This window comes from Phyllostomus hastatus, unplaced genomic scaffold, assembly GCF_019186645.2.
Source record: "Phyllostomus hastatus isolate PE091 unplaced genomic scaffold, TTU_PhHast_1.1 phas_scaffold_501, whole genome shotgun sequence".
In the NCBI taxonomy this organism is placed as follows: domain Eukaryota; kingdom Metazoa; phylum Chordata; class Mammalia; order Chiroptera; family Phyllostomidae; genus Phyllostomus; species Phyllostomus hastatus.
The window spans coordinates 602,491-621,113 of NW_025334033.1; the positions used below are offsets into that span (position 1 = coordinate 602,491).

Below are 18,623 nucleotides of genomic sequence, written 5' to 3' on the forward strand. Positions count from 1 at the left end.
CCTATGTCCTTTCCTCCTCCTTGGGTCATTCTCTCCAGGGAAGAAGCACTTAGTTAACACCCAAAGAGCATGATAAGAAATGCTTGGATTTTACCCCCCACGCTTTGGCTTCAGTAACTCTGGGGTGGGGCACAGGAATTGGCATATAGCTAGTGGTCTGGGGGAGTCTAACACATTGTGGTCTGAGAACCTCTTGTTCTGAAATCTGCTGGACGGTGCTGAATCCACCTTGACTGTGACTAGACAGTGTGAGAGGAGGAGCTTCAAAGGGTACACTGAGCCTCTGGGAGCCACCCTGGAGGAGGCACATTCTCCCAGGCCATACCCAGCTTTGGGACAGGAAGGGATACAAGGTACCTTGTAGCCTCCTATTTTGTGTGTTCTAGTTAACGATTGAGGAGAAGTATTCAAGTTAGTAGTATCACCTCAACCCAGAGGACTGCTCTAGCTCTTCCTTGGACACAAAATGCAAGTAAATATATTTAATATAACAATAGTATTATAATAACAGTAATTACATGTATAAAGTTTGCAGTTCCCCACCCCACCCTCATATATTGGTTTGCATAGCTCCGTTGCCTATGACACCCCAGAATGGAGTCACCAGGAATTACGGTTAACCTGGCAGAGATGAGTCTTCTTAGGGAGAGTCAGGGTGGGAAGAAGGGGAAAATACCGGTTATCCGGGGAGACCTGACATGGGGCTGTGCCCTGGGAGTGTGCAGTGGCCCAGGATGGGGAAGCACTAGGCCACAGATAACTCCTGCCTCCAGGGTATGAAGGCAAGTAAGTATGGCTACTCTGGTTCCTGAGGAAGAAGGCACCCAGTTCGGAAAAGCTACAGAGATAGCGGTAGCAGGGAAATGCGCTGGTCCTTTGACCTCTCTTTCCAGGAAGTAGAGGGAAGGAAGTCAAAGCTCTTCCAGTCCTTCACTATGTCCCACTGCCATCCCAGCCCAAAATGTGCTGAGAGGAGGGGCTGTAGCCAAGTTCTGGATTTTGTCTAGAAGCCAGGAGAGAAGAAGGAGATGGGTTGGGAGAGGGAAGAGGTCAACTCCTAAGCAGCTGAGGGGACTAAGGGTGGTACATGCAAGAGGGAAGGAGTGTTGGGTGTGGTAGGAAGGGGGACACCAACTCACCCAGGTCACAGAGGCGTGGTGGGGTCACTCAAGGCTCGGGCATGACTCTTAGGGGAGAGAAACTGTGGTGAATTAAAAGGACAAGGAATGACCTCTTTCCTGTATCCCATCTTTCTCACCCAAGGCTGTCAATTCACCTCTTTTTCCTCTCTGGAGTTTCTGAATTTGCTGATTTAATCCAAGTCCAAACCAGGCTGTTGGCATTCTCCCCTTTCCATCCACTCCTGTACTATGCTGTTTATTAAAGATTGCTTTTCACTTTTGACCTTAATGCCTCTCAGCCAGGGATGCAGGAGAGGAGAAAGGCAGACTGGACAGTACAGCCAACCTGCAGCTTTGCTGGCAGCACAGGCTGGCTGGTTCCCTCTGCCCCCCATAGGATGAAAGATCAGAGGAACCCACCCAGAAAGTGGCTGAAGAGGTCACCCCTTTCCAGTCGTACTGCAGGGACTTACTTACCTGCCGAGATAGCCCTAAGATCCCTCCAGTGGCCAAAGTGGGAGTGCTGCTCCCAGGGTTGGGGGGTTGCAGGCTGGGGCTGTTTCTTGGTCCTGGGGATGCATCTCCAGAAGAGTCAAGTGTTTCTGGGGCTGGAGGGGAAGCTAGGGTGAGAGCAGGGTATAGAACTCTTCTAAATTACCTGAAGCAACTAAGCTGCTCCATCAGGGAAGAAAAAGCTCTATAGCAACAGGAAGCTGTGAGTCACCATAGCACTCCACTTGCAAGAGAACCCCTCCCGCTACCAAGAGGCAGGAAATTGTCAGTGGCATCATTAGAGCAACGAAGTGGGGGGAAGAAGCGATAGGAAACTAAGGATTGCCTTGGTGAACCAGGAGGGTACAACAGGAAGCTGAGGCAGTTTCCATAGAAACCCAAGGAGAGCTAGAGAGAGGTAGAGAGGAAGTGCTTCTTAGCAACAGGCTGCTGTAGCATTACGCTAGCAACCCAATGGAAGGCTCTTAGCAATGGGGAAGCTGTAAATAGTTGTCATGGCAACTGGACTTCTTGGCTAGAAAAAGGAATTGCTCAGCAACAAGCAGCCTGAACATCACAGTGATGACCCAGCTGTTGGGGGGAGCCACCCCTTGAGAGGTGCCTCACCCAGGGAAATTTGCTTGACGTCCAGATCCCAGGCCTCCTCCTCGACGCGGGCAGGCAGGGAGCAGGCTCCCGGTGAGAGGCCCGGAAGGGAGGGGCCGGCATGCTCAAAGGATGACACGGCCACGGAGGCCCGAGTGCGGGCGGCTGCAGAGAGTCGGGGTGGGGGGTGGGTGCTGGTGTGGGAAAGCCCTCCTGGCTCCCTGAAAAGACCCTAAGCTTCATAGAGGGCTTCCCAGTCAGTCCCATAACTTCTGGGAGGACATCCACTCACTACCCTTCCTCACTTTCTACCATGCCTCCCCACTGTGCCCTCACTGTCAAGGTCTTGACTTCCGGACCAGTTGCCAGCACTGTAGCCCTTACCTCTTCCAGTAAGCAGGGCACTCAGTGTCCGCTCCCCAAGGGCCTTGATGTCCAGGAAAGGTTTATTCCCAATGCCCATGGAGACCATCTGCTGCACTCGGAGCTCTAGGGAACAGAGACCCTGTTACCAGCCTCCTTTTGCCCTTTCTCTGCTCCAGCCCTAGCATTGTTTTGGTTGATTCTTCCTTTTGCTCCTTCTCAACTCTTATTTCTCCCTCATGTCTCTGGCATCTCTTCTTTCTCTTGCAGGTGACACAGATGGAGATAGTGGTCCTCAACCTCCTTGAACATCTGTCTCTTTCCTCTTGCATGCTGCATCCTGCCCATTTACCATTCCAGCTGCCCAACTTTTCTTCTTATGCTCACGTTCTTCCCTTTATCTTGGGTGTTAAGAGCAAAACTCACATTTTTACATACCATTACAGTTTATAAGTACTTCCATATATAATTCTCCCTATCACACTGAGATGTAGATATTACTTTCCTTTTTTTTTCCAGATGAGCAGAATGAAGTTCAGAGAATTGAAAGAAAAAAAAACCCAGCAAAACCCCCAAAACCAAAACAGAAAACGAGTTCATGTCACAGCGTTAAGTTCTAGAACACAGGTCCAGTGTATACTTTCTCACTCTCTTCTGCCCAGCCATTTGCTTTTTCTTCCCTGAAATTTGCTAGAGTCCTCTTTCCTTCTGGTACACCTTAGACTAATTCATATCTCAGCAGTCTCTCTCAGGTCACATCCTGAAACTTCTCATAAGTCATTTCTCTTTCTCTTTCCTCCATCCTATTTTCCCACGTGTTCTCCACACTTTCCAGCTAACCTGCCATAACCTTGACCCCAAGCACACCCTCCCCCAGCTTCGCCTGTTACCCTTGTTATGGGCTGCCTGTCTCCATAGCAGCTGGGCAATAGAACTTGTCCACTTGAGTTTGATCTCTGGTGAAGCTGCTTGCAGAGTGTATGCCTCCCGTGCCCGCCGCCGCCGAAACCACAGCTCAAAGCAGAGCCCACTGTCCCCGATGTTTTCTGTTAGTCCCATGTCAGCAGTCTGAGAAAGAGCAAAGGAGAGTGGGTAAGAGTGAGTTCTGGCTAGATGGTACCACATGGAAAAGCATTACACTTAGCCTGGCATCTGGTAGATGTTCAGTAAATGTTTGCTCAACACCTACCATTGGCCAACTGCTCTACATTTAGTTTCTATAGCAACCATAATTTATAGAAGGGGAATGCCCAGAGTCATGAAGCAACTTGCCCAAGCAAGGGTTTATCATAATGGCTTATTAGAGAAGGAAGGTTCAAACCACATCTTTTACTCCAAACCTAGGCTTTTTTCTCTATACTGTACTCTGCCGCCTCATCCCGAAGAGCTGGAACTAGTGTATGGGGACAAAGTCTAGAAACCCTTAGAATCATGCTACATAGCCATAGGTTGCTATTGATGTTTATCTGGGTACCAGGGCTGTTTCCCTAAAGCAAGTCCTTCCTCTTGGCTTCTTCAGTTCCATCATGTTAAGCTATATACACAGTGTCCTTTCTCCCATCCCCCAGGGACCATGTGTGTTCTTGATGGGAGGGGTCCTCCTTCTTTCTGGCTTGGAATGCCTCATGAGTCTTCTGAATGAAAGATAAGGAAAACCTCAAGGAGTAGACTGACGGTGGTCTTCTATCACCCTCACACCCAACTGCTGGTTGGTTATAGGCCAAAATCTGTTCTAGATGATGCAGATTCTGAACGTGGGTTGGGCTGAATTTACAGAACATCCTGAGTTCTCAAGAAGAACATGACTTCCTGTCCTATTTCCCCGCCACCCCTCCTTCCTGCAGGCATTGTACCTTAAAGACCTGTTTGTAAACAAAGATCTCCGACCCCCCCTCAGAGCCTTTGAGCTTGCTGAACAGGAGGAGGTGCTCGAAGAGAAAGACATGGCGAAGGCACTTCTTTCGGCCACAGATGACAGTGAAGGGATCCCGGTGCAGGAGCTGTCCTTGTTCCTTTAGATCTGTCTGTAGAAAGGAAAAAACATTATTGGCCCTGGAGCCCTTTGTGTATACTTTATGGGGAGTAAAAATGCAATTTATGGGGCAAGGACTTAATGACTAATTCTCAGAGAGAGTCAGGAAGTCAGGGAAGCCCTTGGCCTAGAATCCACCTACTGGTCACTGTTTCCTGGCCTAGCAGCACAGCCTGTCTCTGAAGGTGGAAGGCACATTGTGTAGTAGGGTTTATAGCCTCTCATGTGGAAGCCTTTGAATATTGGGGACCAAGGCACCATTTTGCCCCAGGAAGAGAATAAGCAAAGAATTGATGGGGAAAGAAGTCTACCAGAGGAAGTAGGTTTTCAACCTGTTCTGGAACCTCACAAGAGGAAAGAGATTATGTAGAGGAGAATAAGGTATGTGTGAGTGTTGAGATGCAGAAAGAAGGCAGAGTAGATAGGTAAAGATAAGAATTAGGAAAGGAATAGGTAAGTGCAGGCAGATGTAGGATCTTGGGATGTTGGGCAGAAGTCCAGTGAAGTTCAGTGACTTGACTCTGGCCAATCAGCTGGTTAAAAATTAGAGCTTTGGGCCCTCTGACCTTGAGTCTAGTTCTCTTTTCACCGGCCCACATTGCTTCTGGGGCCACAGGGCTAGGCAGTTTGAGCTGGAGTGACTGGAGCCCTGGCCTCACCTCACAGCCACGCACCGCCTCCACGGCCAGCAGGTCTCTACCACGGGTCTCTTGTTCCCGAAGCAGCTGCACTGCGGCCCCAAGGGCCTGGCGCTCAGAACTCAGTTCATGCCCAGCTTCCCTTAGGAGCTCCTCCAAGAGCCGCCCATACCGAGCCAGATGTTCCAGGGGCTGCTGCAGGGCCCTGGGCAGGTGAGGCCCACACTCTGTAGAGCCCTAGGTTGGGATGGAGACAGACAGGGATTAGGGAAGGGACTGGAGCTGGTGGGGACTGAGCTCTGTGGGGCGGGTGGTATTCCAGGCTTCTGGGGATAGGTGAAGCTCAGATATACCTAAAGGTAAGGTGAAAACCTTTCCCCAGAAAGACAGCAGGTGGGGGGCTACAGGAGATTCAGTCATCCTCTATATTTTGATGGGGCATAGAGGAGGAATACAAATAATCCCTTATGTCCTCTGGCTTTTAACTTTTGAAGTCACTTTCCCATCTTTTGTTGTGAGGTCTTTTGATCCTCAGAATACTCTGTGAGTTAGATATAGTGAACATTGCCCTCGTTTATCAGTGTAGAAACAGAGGTTCAGAAGAACCAAGAGTCTTGCCCAGTAGTTCCTCAGGTGGACTAGATAAGAACCTAGGTTCTAGGAGGTTATTGGTAGGTGATGTCCCTGGGCACATCCAGGAAAGCTTTTTTCCCTGAGAGATTTTGAGCTTGGGTGGATTTTAGGTCTTCGTGGCCCCACCCCTTCTCATGAGGATTGGCGAAAAGGTTACCTTGGCTGGGGAGCCCAGTGCAGACAGAGCATTTTCCAGTTTGTGTCGGTGCTTCACGTACTGAGCATAAAGGCTGAACTGGTCCCCCTGTGCCAGTAGAGAAGAAGTAAGCCATCCCTGCAGACAAGACCCTTCTTCTCCTCCTCCACATCCTCACTGTAGCCCAAAGGAGGGTCACCACGGCACACTCTGCCAAGGGAATGACCGACTGCCACGGAGATAGTGAAGGCCAGGCAGCACTCGTGGACAGGGACCCAGAGGGACCCAGGGAGTAGCACTAGGCTTGATTCTTGGACCACACATTTTAGTAGGGATGAGTTAGGGGACAGATGCTAAGAAGGAGGTTCAAGTGGGTGGGGCTGAAACATGACCTGGAAGAAGTTTCATAGGAACACTCACGTGGCGAAGGAAGCAGGCCCCAATTCTCAGGGGGTGGGTAGCACAACCCTGAAGCTCCCGCAAAAAGTGTGTCCGATGGAAGCTGCGAAGCCTCTCCCGGACACTCAGGGCGGCGGCCCAGGTGCCCCGAAGCTCAGGGGTCAGCTCACACCCAGGAGGTGGCACTGGCTCACTCAAAGTGGCCACATACTCCTGCTCACAGGCAATCAACTCAGACACCAGACGCTGCTGGGCACTGCAGGTAAAACAGAGTGGCAGAGGAGACTGGGGCATGCGAGGGAGTCACCACCCCCAATGTCATGTTTTTTCCCTGCTGAGCAGTTGGGGCTGCATCTTAGGCACTGGTTGAGCTGGGCTCTCACCTGATGCTTCGCTTGCGCTCCATCCGGGGGGTGCCTACTCCCCAGGGCCCATCTGGCCCCCCGGTCCGGCCTAGCAGCACGTGTTCCCGGGGTGAGCATGTCCTATCTACCACCTCGGTACTGGTGACCTCCAGGCCTCGGATCAGCACAGTCCTTGGTGGTCTGCCCTCTGTTTCTGGAGACAGTTCAGGGCCCTCCTCCTCATTGTCCTCCCCACAGGGAGCCAGAGAGCAGTGGGATGGGGCTGCCAGTGCCCCAGGGCTGCTGGGGAGCAGCAGGGAGGTGAGACTGGGTGAGGGGCTGTGGGGACCCCGCTGGGCCCCTCCACTGCTAGCACTGTCTGCCCGCCATCGCCGGTGGCCTCGTGGACTGGCCTCCTCTCCCAGCTGTTGCTGAATCCTTTTCTCCAGCTCTTGGCAGCGGGCCCGGCAGCGGCCCCATTCTCTCAGGGCTGCTGGGCTACCCAGGTCCAGGGCCAGGGCTCGCATCTCCTGGAAGGTGCCAGCACTGGGCTCCGGTGCCCGTCGCAGGGCCAGGGCTGCCAACACCGCCTCTCGACCCGGCCCCGCTCCTGCTAGCCTGGCAGAGCCTTCATCCACCCATTCGTGTGCCTACAAGACCAAAGAGGTTAGGGGTGGGGAGAGGAAGGAGTGGAGTCCTGTGCTGCTCCTCCATGCTGCCTGATGATAGCTCTTGGCTTCTTTCACAATGGCTTCCCAATGCTCACCACCCTCCCAGGCTTCTCAGTACATGTCCCCATCACTGCCTGACCAGGCCACTTTAAACTGGCGTGGAGATGGCAGCCCAGATGAAAGAACACCAATACACAGAATTTGCCACTGGCAGGCTCTGCACTAAGTGCTTTTTTATATGGCTTATAATCCTCACGGAGTCCTGCGAGGTAGGTGCCCATGGAGGCACACTCGGGCTTGGTATCTTGTCTCAGGCCATTTAGCAAGTAGGTGGCAGAGCCAGCAGGTAAAGCCAGGGAGATGGCCACCTGAGTCCCTGCTTTTAACAACTATCCGATCAGCCTCTTTAGACAAAAGGAAGACAATGGCGGCTGTGGAAGGATGAAGCTGTGCACACACCTGCTGGAAGAAGCGCTGTAGCCGCAGGGCTCGGTGGAGGCCACTCTCAACTTGTTCCAGCCGCTGCTCAAAGATATCCAGAACTTTCTGGGAGGCAGCATCGTCCTCCAGGGCCAGGGCCTCCCGCGCCTGGGCCAGGCGCTCCTGGAGAAGGGAGGCTACGCTCAGACCTGGCCCTCATTCCCACCCAGCCGCCCCTTGCTCCCCAATGTCTCGCTCACCTGCCCCTCTCCCACTCCTCACCTGAACCTCAGCACTGAAAGCCCGGAATCGGAGCTCTGTCTCCTGCAGGGCAGTCAGGCAGTCCCCTGGTGCCGCGAAGCTGGCCAGCTGCTCTTCCCCTGGACCTGCCAGCCACTGCAGCACCTGGGGCAAGCAGGGTGGAAGAGCGGGACTGTGAGGGAGGAAGAGGCTTGCAGAGGGTAGGAAAGGGAAGCTGAGATCCTGTTCAACCCCATCACCCCAATCAGCAGAACCTTGGGCGAACTGTTTCATCTCAGCTATAAAGTGGGGATGCTAACAGCGGATGGCACAGTGAGAAAGTGAGTAAGAGATCTCTGTGAAGCAGCAGATGAAAGGGAAGCTGGGCATGCGGGTTAGGGTTCCAGGGCTGTGCCGTGATGAAATCAATAAAACTGATGTGAGCCCGAGACAGGATGAGGGGATGAGGACCGAAATGAGGGCCAGAAGAAATTTCACATTTTCTGAGCCCAGTGATGGGTGGAGAGATGGCTCAGGAGGTGGTATTGTGTGTGTGTGTGTGTGTGCACACACGTGAGCCTGCATATGCAGGTGCGTGCATGCAGTTGTAGTTGCCTATTACAGGCTCGAGGGACTCACTGCATATAGGATATTTGGCCAAAAAGGTAAGTTTTTCCTCTGAAGAAAGGCTGGAAGCTGGGTGAGACAACTAAACATAAGTCAGGGTATTCCCAGTAACCAAGGCCAACAGTGAATGCTTCCATGGTGCTTTGCTTGATTCGTTTGTTGTCCTGACACCCCTGTACATGTGATTAGCATCCCCATTCTACAGATGAGGACTTGGGAATTTAGAGACACTTTCAGACTCGCCCAACATTTCACTCCCAGCAGAACTGAAACTCAAGCTGAGCACTTTAGCCTTTAAATCCTGTGTGCTAACAGTTTTTAAACAGTGGAAGAAAAGAACTAATAAACAAGCAAGCAAACATACAGTAAGATATATAACCCTTTGGATACTGGGATGGAGAGAGCCAATATGCAGAAATCCCAGGAAACAGAGAGCCCTGCTACTACCCCCCACCCCTCCCTGCTCCCACCTTTTGACAATGGCCCTTAATTGACCCTCCCCGATGCCCACATGAAAGTCAGTGAGGTCAATTGACTCACCACGCTTGGCGCTAGGGAGGAGAAATGAAATTTCAAAGCCCTCTCTAACCACACAGTAGAGTGGGGAGCAAACCCCTAAGGGGCTCTTAACCATAAGAGTAAAATCAAGATTCAGAGAAGCCAGCCTTATCACTGACTCTTCCACACAAAGAGGCCTTGGTTCCCAAGGCATCTAGGGAGCGCTTCCATTGCCCTCTCCTTCCAAGGGGCCTTTCCAGCCTCAGGTCTGGAGGACCACATTGTATAAAGAGTTGAGGAGCCATGGCTGTGGGCTCAGTGGGTTGAGCACTGGCCTGCAAGGGGCAGCCAACTGATGTTTCTTCCTCTTTTTCTCCCTCCTTTTCCCTCTCTGAAGATGAACAAACAAAATCTTAAAAAAAAAAAAGAAGAGCTGAGGGAACATGGGTGGCAGTATAGATAAAGAGCAGGTATCAATAGACATTTATTGTTTTTAAGCAAAGGAGGCAGGCACTCCAGGATCAATCAGCTCTTCCCAGACCCCCTATGATACCAACCATCTCTCACAATCTTTAAGGGTCCCTGGTCAAACATGAACAGTGCAGAAGGGGAGACTTTGCTGGTCTTGCGATGCTATCTCCCTCCTGTCGACTCTCACACTGACCATGACCAACCTCCAGGGGAGGTGAGGAGAGAGGGAAGGCTAGCCAACCAAGCCAGGTTAGGAGAACACCATCACCTCTATCAGTGGAAAGGGGGTGCTGAAGGCCAGGCCCCCAGGCCAAGTGAGAGAGGTCCAGGGGTCCTGGTTCACCTGCTGGAGTCGGCGCAGGCGCTGCCGCTGCTCCTGCTGTTGCACGTGCAGGTTGGACAGGCGCACGAGCTGATGAATGGCTTCGTCCACCTCCTGGTACAGTGTAGCTGGGCCTGGGCCCTCCAGCCTGGGAAAGGAGTGGGGCAGAATGAATCACTGTCCTTGTTTATCAAGCCCCCTTACCCTCTTCCATCCTTGCATCCCTATAGGAGGTGGAGAGTATCATGGGTCATTGTATAGGCCTGGATTTGAATCCTGACTTTTTCATTTACTGACTAACCTTGGCCAAGACATTGAACACTTCTGATCTTCTAAATCCCCATTTTTATCATAATTAATATGTAGACACCCTATAGGGGTTATGAGATAAGTGGAAAAGCATGGTATCTTGTCCAGATGACACATGCTCTGTAACAGTGCCCTGGCTGGTGTGGCTCACTGGACTGAGCACCGGACTGTGAAGCAAGGGGTTGCCAGTTCGATTCCCAGTCAGGGCACATGCCTGGGATGCAGGCCAGGCCCCTAGTAGGTGGCACATGAGTGGCAACCACACACTGATACACATTGATGTTTCCCTTTCTCTCTTTCTCTTTCCCTTACTCTCTTTCTAAAACTAGATAAATAAATCTTTTTTTAAAAAAGAGAATGATCTGACAACTAAGGTTATTGGCAGTCCCCGGTTGTGTCTCCACCCACCACATCCACCTGCCCCAGCACATCCGTCTGTCCCCCATACTTGCTGCTGTGGGTGGAGCGCAGCCTCATCAGGATGGCTCCCCCATCCTTCTGTAGCTCCGTCAGCCAGGGATCTGCCAGCACCTTTTGTAGGGGCTCAGGCATTCCTACCGCCTCCTGGGAGCAGGAAGCAGTTGATGGTTGAGGTTCTACCACAGTTCCCACCACAGTCCCCACCCCGTGCCCTTTTGCCCCATCTCACTTCATACCTCTCCCTCTGGCTCTGTCACTGCCTCCAGTTCCGAAATGGCTTGCCGTACAGAGCCCAGCACTCCTCGGCACAGACGGCACAGCCTTGCCACTTCCTGAAACACACACACAGGGATGAAGTCCAGGGACGGTCTAGGATAAGGAGCCTGAGCTCTTGGGTGGACATGGGGCAGCCCCAGAGGCTTTTACAGAGGCAATGCTGACTTCAGTTCCTGAATTCGTTGCTTACTGACTGGGTGACCTTGGGAAGGTCCAGAAACCTCCCTGAACCTCAGTTTCCTCAACTCTAAGGTCTGGATAAGACATAAGGGTTTCGTGAAGTTTAAAGAGATGCTGCTACATAAGCACCCAGCGTGGGCCTGGCACACTGTGAAGCTTAGTAAACATGAGTCTCCTTTCCTCTGTCTTCCTTACCCTGTAAAACCCTCCGCTCAGCCTAGTTAGATCCAGGTCCCAGGTAGACAGCTTAGAGACCATGTTATAGGCCTCCTGTAATACTTGGCTGAGATCATGTTTAACCACTTTTCTTGAATACTCACAGCACTTAGGCTCAGAGAACCAGAGATTACATCACAATGGATGTCTTTTGTGGGTGACAATCCCAAGGCTGCGATGTTGGTACAGGAAGCAGGTACAGAAAGGCACCGTCTCAGGAAGTGGGGTGCAGGCACTTATCCAAGGTCACATGGACCCAGAACCAGACTTCCTGACTCTCAGCTCTTTCCAGAACCCCAGTGATGCTATTTCACACTGCTCTCTAGTAGTTTCTGACTTATCACCCACCGAAAATCATATGCAGCTTCGTGGCATGTTAAGAATTTATTTCATATGCTCATCCCATTGTACATGCACAATATTCTGCTCATGGTTTATGAGCCATAAGTTTATTTGTTGAATTGAATGGGAGGGAAACCACTTTTTTTCAACCCCTTGGTCAAGTTTTAATTCTGCCTTGTCTCCTAGAATGTTCTCAGCTTGGTCATTCTTGGCTCCCAGTCTTCTGGGTGGAGGAGGTGTAGCTCACCTGGTGTACCTCTACCCAGTGGCCTGGAGAGGACTCCCTGTGACCTCCCAAGTCCCACTGCAGCTCCTCTGGCTTGGCCACTCTTTTCAGATCATTCTCTGACAGCAACTCAGCACCCTGTAGACACATGAAGGCAGGGGTTTCTTGCTTGGGCATCGCCCCCTGGGGGTCCAGCCAGGCTCTTCTCTTTCCACTACTGAGGCGCACTAAGTGGGAGTGAGGGGCTCAAACCTGAAATCCGTGGATCTCAGTCGGAGAGTCATTATGACTGAGAAGGAGCAGCCGCTGAATGATGGGGGGGTCTCCTAAGTCCTGAAGGAGGGAAGAATAACCCCAAGTTGTGGGTAATGGGGTAGCCTGGGATGGTAACTAGGGAAGAGTTAGGATCAGGAGAAGGATGTGTCTCAAGGGGTTGGTTACCTGAAGTTGACTCAGGACGGGAATGAGTGCGGGAGGCAGGGGAGGTGCCTTGCGAAGGTCCAGCAGGACGGACAGCCCCAGTATCTGTAAATCGGGCCTGCGGGAACAGGAAGAGCCAAGGAGGCTGTGTGTGTGTGTGTGTGTGTGTGTGTGTGTGTGTGTGTGTGTGTGTGTGTGTTGAGGGGACAGTGGCACAGGGCCTGGCCTTAGTGTTACTGGGTTTCAGAAGTTAGTCCCTGGTATGTCTGGGAGCCAATGGGCAAGTCTGGGATGTGTGTCCAAGAAGCAGCATGACCTAGCAATCAGGAGTCCATATTCATGTGGTTATTGGGTCACAGGAACAGAGTATTGAAAATTAAGAATTCTATGCTCTGGAGGGTCTAAATTCAAAGTCAGCATGTAGCATGGTCTCTAATAGGTTCCTGGTGCTCAATAAATAGTTGCTGAATAAGTGAATCAGTGTCCTGATAATCTAGGCAGTGTGTTAGGGTAGTGAAAAGCAGCAATGTGGATTTTCAGAGTCAATGTAGATATCCTGGAGGTTTGGGGTGAGTAAAGTCAGAAGTCAATGATTTGAAAATGTGGGGATTGAAGGAGCAGGTGTCCTAGATGTCAGGAGGTCACTGTCCTCAGATGAGAAGAGGTCTAAGTCCTCATGACCCAGGAGGTTAGTGTCCAGGGTACCAGCAATGCGCCTCTCTTACCTGAGCAGTGAGTGCAGGTAATGAAGAGCAGTGCTCAGCGTGTCTCTGGAGGGCGGGGGCTCCTCAGGAGGGCACGGTGGAGTGATGGTCAGCAGAGCTCGCCCACTCTGGTCGACCCCTCCTGAGAACACAAAATGGCCAGGCTGTCCTGGCTGGGGGCTACCTCCCATCCGCTGCACCACTCTCTGCAGCCCACTCCAACCTCTTCTCTTTCTTTGACCCCTTTCCCTTCAACCATGATGCCCACTGACCAGTCAGCACGAGGAATCCAGATGCCATCAAGTCCCAAGCTATGTCAGGGTCATCAGAGATAGAGACTAGAGGGGACTCTTCTGGGATCCTGTCCTCTTGCACTTCCTGCACATCTTCCAGAGTTGGTGCTGGGGGATCAGCGGGGAGCCCTTCGGGACCTGTGGGTCCTATACAGACACAGACAGAGCTATGGGCCTGAAGTGAGACCAGGTATGGCTGTTCCACTCCCAGCCTCTCCTCTGCTCCTGCTCCAGCCCCCTTTCCAAGGCCTAACCTACACTGGTCCTTGCCCCACTGACCTCAGTATCATCTCACCTGCTGTGCACACCAGGCTCAGGCCCTTCTGCTCCCTCTCTCTGGCTTTCTCGTCTATAGGTCCACATGCTTCTGGGGGCCAAGGCTCTTTCTCGTCCGCTGGTTTGAGCTCCTCTTTTGGCTCAGACTCTGATTTCTCCGAACCTTCATGGACCTCCTTAACCAGGCCGCCTCCTGGAAGCTCATTTGGTGAGGGCAAACTGATGAGGGCTTCTTGTTGGCTGGTCTCTTCCTTGTCCCCAGAGCTCAGCGGAACAGGAACACTGTCCCCCACTCGGCTAAGAGCCCCTCTGCCTGCCGCTCGCTTCTTTCTCCTATTTCCTTTGCCTTTCCGAGGGGTGCCAGGAGGTCCTTCAGCTCCCTGGCCTGCTCCTCCTCCAACCTCCCCAGGCCTCAGGGGGCACAATTCAGAGGCTTCTCCCAGCACCTCTGCTGGGGCCTCAGATACCTCCTGGGCTGCTGCCTCCGGGAGGACCTCAGCTCCTGGGGGAGATCCCAGGGAAGCTCCGCTGCTGCTCCCCTCACCGGGTGGGCGTGCCCCATCCTGGTCCCGAGGTCCCAGACCCTTCTGGTGCATCCATGCTCGGTGTCTCCGGTGCCTGCCCTTCCCTCCAGCACCCTTTCGGGTGGGTACTGTCCGGGTCCTGGTGAGGCCTGAGGAGTCCTCAGCATCCATGGGGCTCCCCATCATGGGAAGTGTCACCTCCAGCAGCTCCACATATTCACCCTCAGGTTCTTCAGCAGGGGCATTGTGCCCATCCCCAGGGCTCCTGGTGCCCAGGGCCTCCTCAGGGAGTGGAGGGCTGGGGAGCCCTGGGGGTCCAGAGGGCAGTTCTGGGGGCAGTGTGCTTGGCTGATGTCCTACCATGAGACCTTCTTTGTGCACAAATCGGGGGCAGATGAGCTCAGCCCAGGGCAGCCGCTGAATTCCAGAGGGTGCGGAGAGTAGACAGGTACTGAGGCGACCTGTTGGCCGGTCCTTATTGATGCCTTGTAGCCACTCAGGTGTGAACAGGTAGGCACAGGCCTCATTGGGCACAGGCAGCTCCTGCACACGCCCACCCCCTGGGGCCAAGCACTTAAGTACCAGGCGTGGTGCTTGGGCTGCTGAGGGCACCACTTGCAGGTAGAAGTCCCCTGGGCACAGCAGCTGCCAGGGCAGGGCTGCTAGCTGTACCACCACCTGCTCATGCAAGCAGAGGGGCCAGCCCTCATGGAAGAAGAGGAAACCACTGTACTGGGCCTGGGAAGAGAGATGGGAGGTTGTGCTCAGGCCTCTGCTGATGAAACCAACAGGAGGGGACAGTTAGAATGGGACCATCCTAGGCAGGAGTGGCCTTATGCCTGGTGGGTTATAGCCCCAGGAGAGTAGGAGGGGATTATCTTGGGGTATTCACGTGGCAGAGGAGAGGCTTGGAACTGGTCAGTTTGCTGATGGTACGAAGCTCGTTCCATGTGTGGGAGTAAGAACTGAGTCATTACAAAGACATGGACAGCAGATGCCATTGTCTTGGAGGACTCAGAGACTCTTAGGAGGTCTTTACAACTGTAGAAGTGAAGGATCTCTGTTGAGCCGCTCTGAGGGAGTTAGTGTCTTGAGAAATTTGTGTGAGGGAAAAAATGTCTGGAATTGGGTCTGGAGGGTCAGGATGTTTAGGAGTTGATGTTTCTTAGGGGTCAATTTTTGGGGAAGATGAGTGTCTATGTGTTAATATCTAAGGGACAGTGCCTCTGGGGGTGATCAGTATCAGGGAGTCAGCGTGTCTGGGTTGGGGTAAGTTAGTCGGTCTGGCTAGTCTCTGGAGTTAGGCAGAGGATCTTAAAGGAGATAGAACAGGAATGCATGGCCACTCACACAGGCTTCCTGCTGGACCTTGGCAAGTAGATGCTTTGCGGGCACCAGGAAGTCCAGTGTGTACTTCAGCGCATCCTCCCGATAAGTCCTTTCCACCACCTGGAACACCTGGCCCAACAGTGTGGGGGCCGTTGCCTCGAAGGGCGGATAAAGGGCAGCAAGTGTGCTCTGCACACAGTCTTCCACTGGCTCAGGCTCCTGATAAAGACAAGACCAGACTGCAGATCCTTAGAGATCACCCTAGCATGGTTCCTTGGGAGCTGGCTGTGTCACCCTGGGTCCCCACTGGGTGCACAGAGAGAACAATCAGGAAATGCTGGCCCAGGATGGGAGCAGGGTGGGGCCAATCAGAGTATGCAGGCCTCGAAGTGCACTCCATGAGAGAACTCTGAGACATTGGCTTTGGAGAGTCAGGGAGAATTTGCTGTGAGTGTCTCCGATCAGTGTCCTCCCTGGTTCTTGGGAATCAGCGCGATTGCATAAGCCGTCCCCCAGAGAGCAGAGACAGGCTCCTGGCCTGTCAGGGGGCTGACTTATGGCTGAGAGCTCTGGAGGGTGGGGCACTCACATGGCCATCCTGCAAGCCCCTCCTCACAGGGTATACCATCCAGAAACCACCATCTTAGGAGGGGGTGCCACCACCCATGAGTCATGTGCTAGAGATGGTCGCTGGATGGGAAGGAGGACTGGAGGGCTGTCTATGGTGAATCGTTTTAGCATCCCTTCTCCTAGAGTGGCTATGAAGCAATCCACCCACCAATTCCTGGAGCATGTGGGATTGGGTTACAAACAACTGGGTGGGGACAGTTGAAAGAGGAAAAAGTCACAAAAGTAATGAGTGGGGAAGGGAAGAGCAGGCCTTGACGGCATGAATTGGAGCTGAAATCTTTTCTGATTCCATCAGGACGTCTTTGCCAATCTCCTCCTAGAGCCACTGTCTCCAAAGACTCAGCCCTGCTTCCTCCAAACTCACCTGCCTAAGTGAATCCATGGGTTCTTGTTCCCCATCCCACTCTAAACAACTACCCTTCAAGCTATTCTTCTGTAAACGTATTTGTCCTTCAAGATGGCTTTGAAGTTTATTTTATCAGATCTATTTGCTGTAAAGGGGCAAGGGGAAGCTCACTGCACAGTTTTTCTAGTTCTCTACCTACACGACCCCCAGCTCTCCCTTTGCCCTGAAGACAAAACTGCATACCGGACTTGCCTGCCTGTCCCGGACCACGAGATGCTAGGACAGCCACTCCAGAGAGGGCCATTGAGTGCGTCACATAGAGACCCGATCCCAAGGTCTGTGGGCGAGCAGACAGACCCCCCAGTGTTCCGGGGACCCGGCCAGCGCAGAGAGCGTGGGTGGGGGAAGGGTGGAGTCGGGCGAGGCGGGGGGCGGGTGGCTAGGCAGAGTGGGCTGTCTGCTCTGAGGCCAGGAATGGGGATCTAGAGCTGGAGCAGCGAGGCAGCTGCAACCCATTAGGGGCGGTGAGCTCATGGCTGAGCGAGAGTCTCAGCCACAGGAAACGACACCGGCAGGAGGGGAGGAGGGGTCTGGGGTGGGAGGCGGCGGGCAGGAGCTCGGAGACCAGGCTTCCAGACGGCCGGGACCAAAGAAGAGACCAGAGAGACTGAGTCAGCTCTCCCTGGCCCAGTTCCTCTTTCTTCTCGATCCAGCCTCCCTGCCAGGGGGTGCCCTTCCTTTAGTGCTCTCAGCTTCTCCACTCCCGGTAGGGAGCGCCCCCAGGCAGGGCCTCTCCCCCTCCTCCACCCCCGCAGGGGGGCGGCCCTTGGGCCCCGTCCCCCCTACCCCACTCCCGCAGTGGACGCTCCCTGGCAGTGCCACTCCTGCAGTGATTCTTCAGAGAATACTTCGGGAGTGAAAGTTCGCAGGATAGTGTCCACTGCTGTTGGTATGGGCTTCCCTTTAACTGTGCCCTCCAGCTCCCTGCGCCCTAAGCGGCTGCTGCCAGGGTCCCCTACCCCCTACAGGGAGCTCCCGCCAGTGCCTCCCCGCCCCACCCCCTCCTGCAGCGGGAATGCCCTAGGACGGTTTCTGTTCCCTGCAGCGGGAGCTCAGGGGGACTCCCCCGACTCCCCGAAGTCTCTCTTCTGCTCGGGCAGCGTCACGCCTCCCGTCACAGAGAGCCCCCCTCCCAATTCTGTCCACTATCCTGAGGCAACCTCTCTTCTCCGCGGGAATTTCCCTCTTTGGCTATGTCTCTGGCCCCAGCCCAGCCTCGGCTGTGGCCGGTCCCCCAGGGCCGGATGGGTGGGCCCGGCTCACCGGGCTGGGGACTGGGATGGAAAATGGTAGTTCCAGGCAGGTCAGTTCTCATGACCTGAGGCCGCTAGGGCCGCTGCAGCACCCAACCCGCAGGAGGGCCCCGGAGGGGAAGGGAAGATCCTGCAAAGGAAGGCACAGGTCAGGGCGGAGGAGGGCGAGAGGAGCTGTGTAGATTAGGGGAGAGACCAAAGAGAGAAGGGGGGAAGGGGCGGGGAAGAGTAGTGAGAAAGAAAGGGTGAGGGCAATGCCCGGTGGGGGCCGAGCCAGACAGTGGGGCGGACAGACAGATCAAAGAAAAGAAGAGGGGGGGATGGGAGGGAGGAGAGTCCGGGAGCGCTCAACTGTCCAAAGCAGGCGTCAGAGGCACCAAGCGGGGGGACCGGTGGCCCGAAGTGGGTTGAGCGAAGGCGGAGGGGACCCCTGGGTTACGACGCGGGACTCACCATGGCTCGGCGCGGATTTGCGTCCGAAGCTCCGGCCGGCGGGCGGGGCCGGGCGCGCCGCCGCTTCCCTCCCGCCGTTCTCGTCTCGCCGGGTCTGGCTAGGGGACAGCGCCGGCCGCGGTGGCGGCTCGGCTCGCTCCGGCTCCCAGGCCGCGGGGCCCAGCCAGGGAGGGCCCAGACGGCCGCCCCGCCCCGCCCCGCCCCGCAGTGCCCGCCTCCGACTCCCCGCCGGAGCCGGACCCCAGCTGGGACCCCCCTGCGCGGACTCCCTCTCCCGCGCTCAGCCTGTCCGCGGCTCCCGCGACTCCTCCAGCTTCTCTTTCCCCGCTCTCCCGCAACCTCTTCCTCCTCCG

General features: G+C 54.1%; 1 protein-coding gene across 7 annotated transcripts; it reads right to left on the bottom strand.

The window, feature by feature from the left end:
* Positions 1-97: 97 nt before the first annotated feature.
* On the bottom strand, positions 98-18,401 carry ARHGEF40 (Rho guanine nucleotide exchange factor 40). Of its 7 annotated transcripts, none has more exons than XM_045823855.1 (25): positions 18,271-18,401; positions 15,550-15,747; positions 13,695-14,937; positions 13,379-13,546; positions 13,128-13,248; positions 12,424-12,520; positions 12,235-12,315; positions 12,004-12,120; positions 10,979-11,074; positions 10,771-10,886; positions 10,035-10,161; positions 8,138-8,260; positions 7,895-8,038; positions 6,804-7,414; positions 6,442-6,676; positions 6,043-6,129; positions 5,274-5,489; positions 4,436-4,606; positions 3,473-3,650; positions 2,604-2,708; positions 2,241-2,384; positions 1,599-1,729; positions 1,277-1,373; positions 1,140-1,186; positions 98-1,003 (listed from the first exon to the last, which is right to left on the bottom strand). In XM_045823855.1, exons 1-24 carry the CDS (start codon positions 18,271-18,273, stop codon positions 1,164-1,166), a joined length of 4,632 nt encoding a protein of 1,543 aa, XP_045679811.1. In that variant the 5' UTR covers positions 18,274-18,401; the 3' UTR covers positions 98-1,003; positions 1,140-1,163. The 7 variants fall into 7 exon arrangements, with proteins under 7 accessions (XP_045679811.1, XP_045679810.1, XP_045679816.1 ...); XM_045823854.1 differs by having other exon boundaries at positions 1,599-1,741; XM_045823860.1 differs by lacking the exon at positions 2,241-2,384.
* Between the last annotated feature and the right edge of the window lie 222 nt (positions 18,402-18,623).

Excerpts from the sequence above, each read along its gene's own strand:
- ARHGEF40 (XM_045823854.1), bottom strand. Across the intron at positions 12,316-12,423 it reads CCGTCCTGAGTCAACTTCAG|GACTTAGGAGACCCCCCCAT; the intron begins GTAACCAACCCC and ends TCCCTCCTTCAG. Across the intron at positions 7,415-7,894 it reads TACAGCGCTTCTTCCAGCAG|GCACACGAATGGGTGGATGA; the intron begins GTGTGTGCACAG and ends TTGGTCTTGTAG.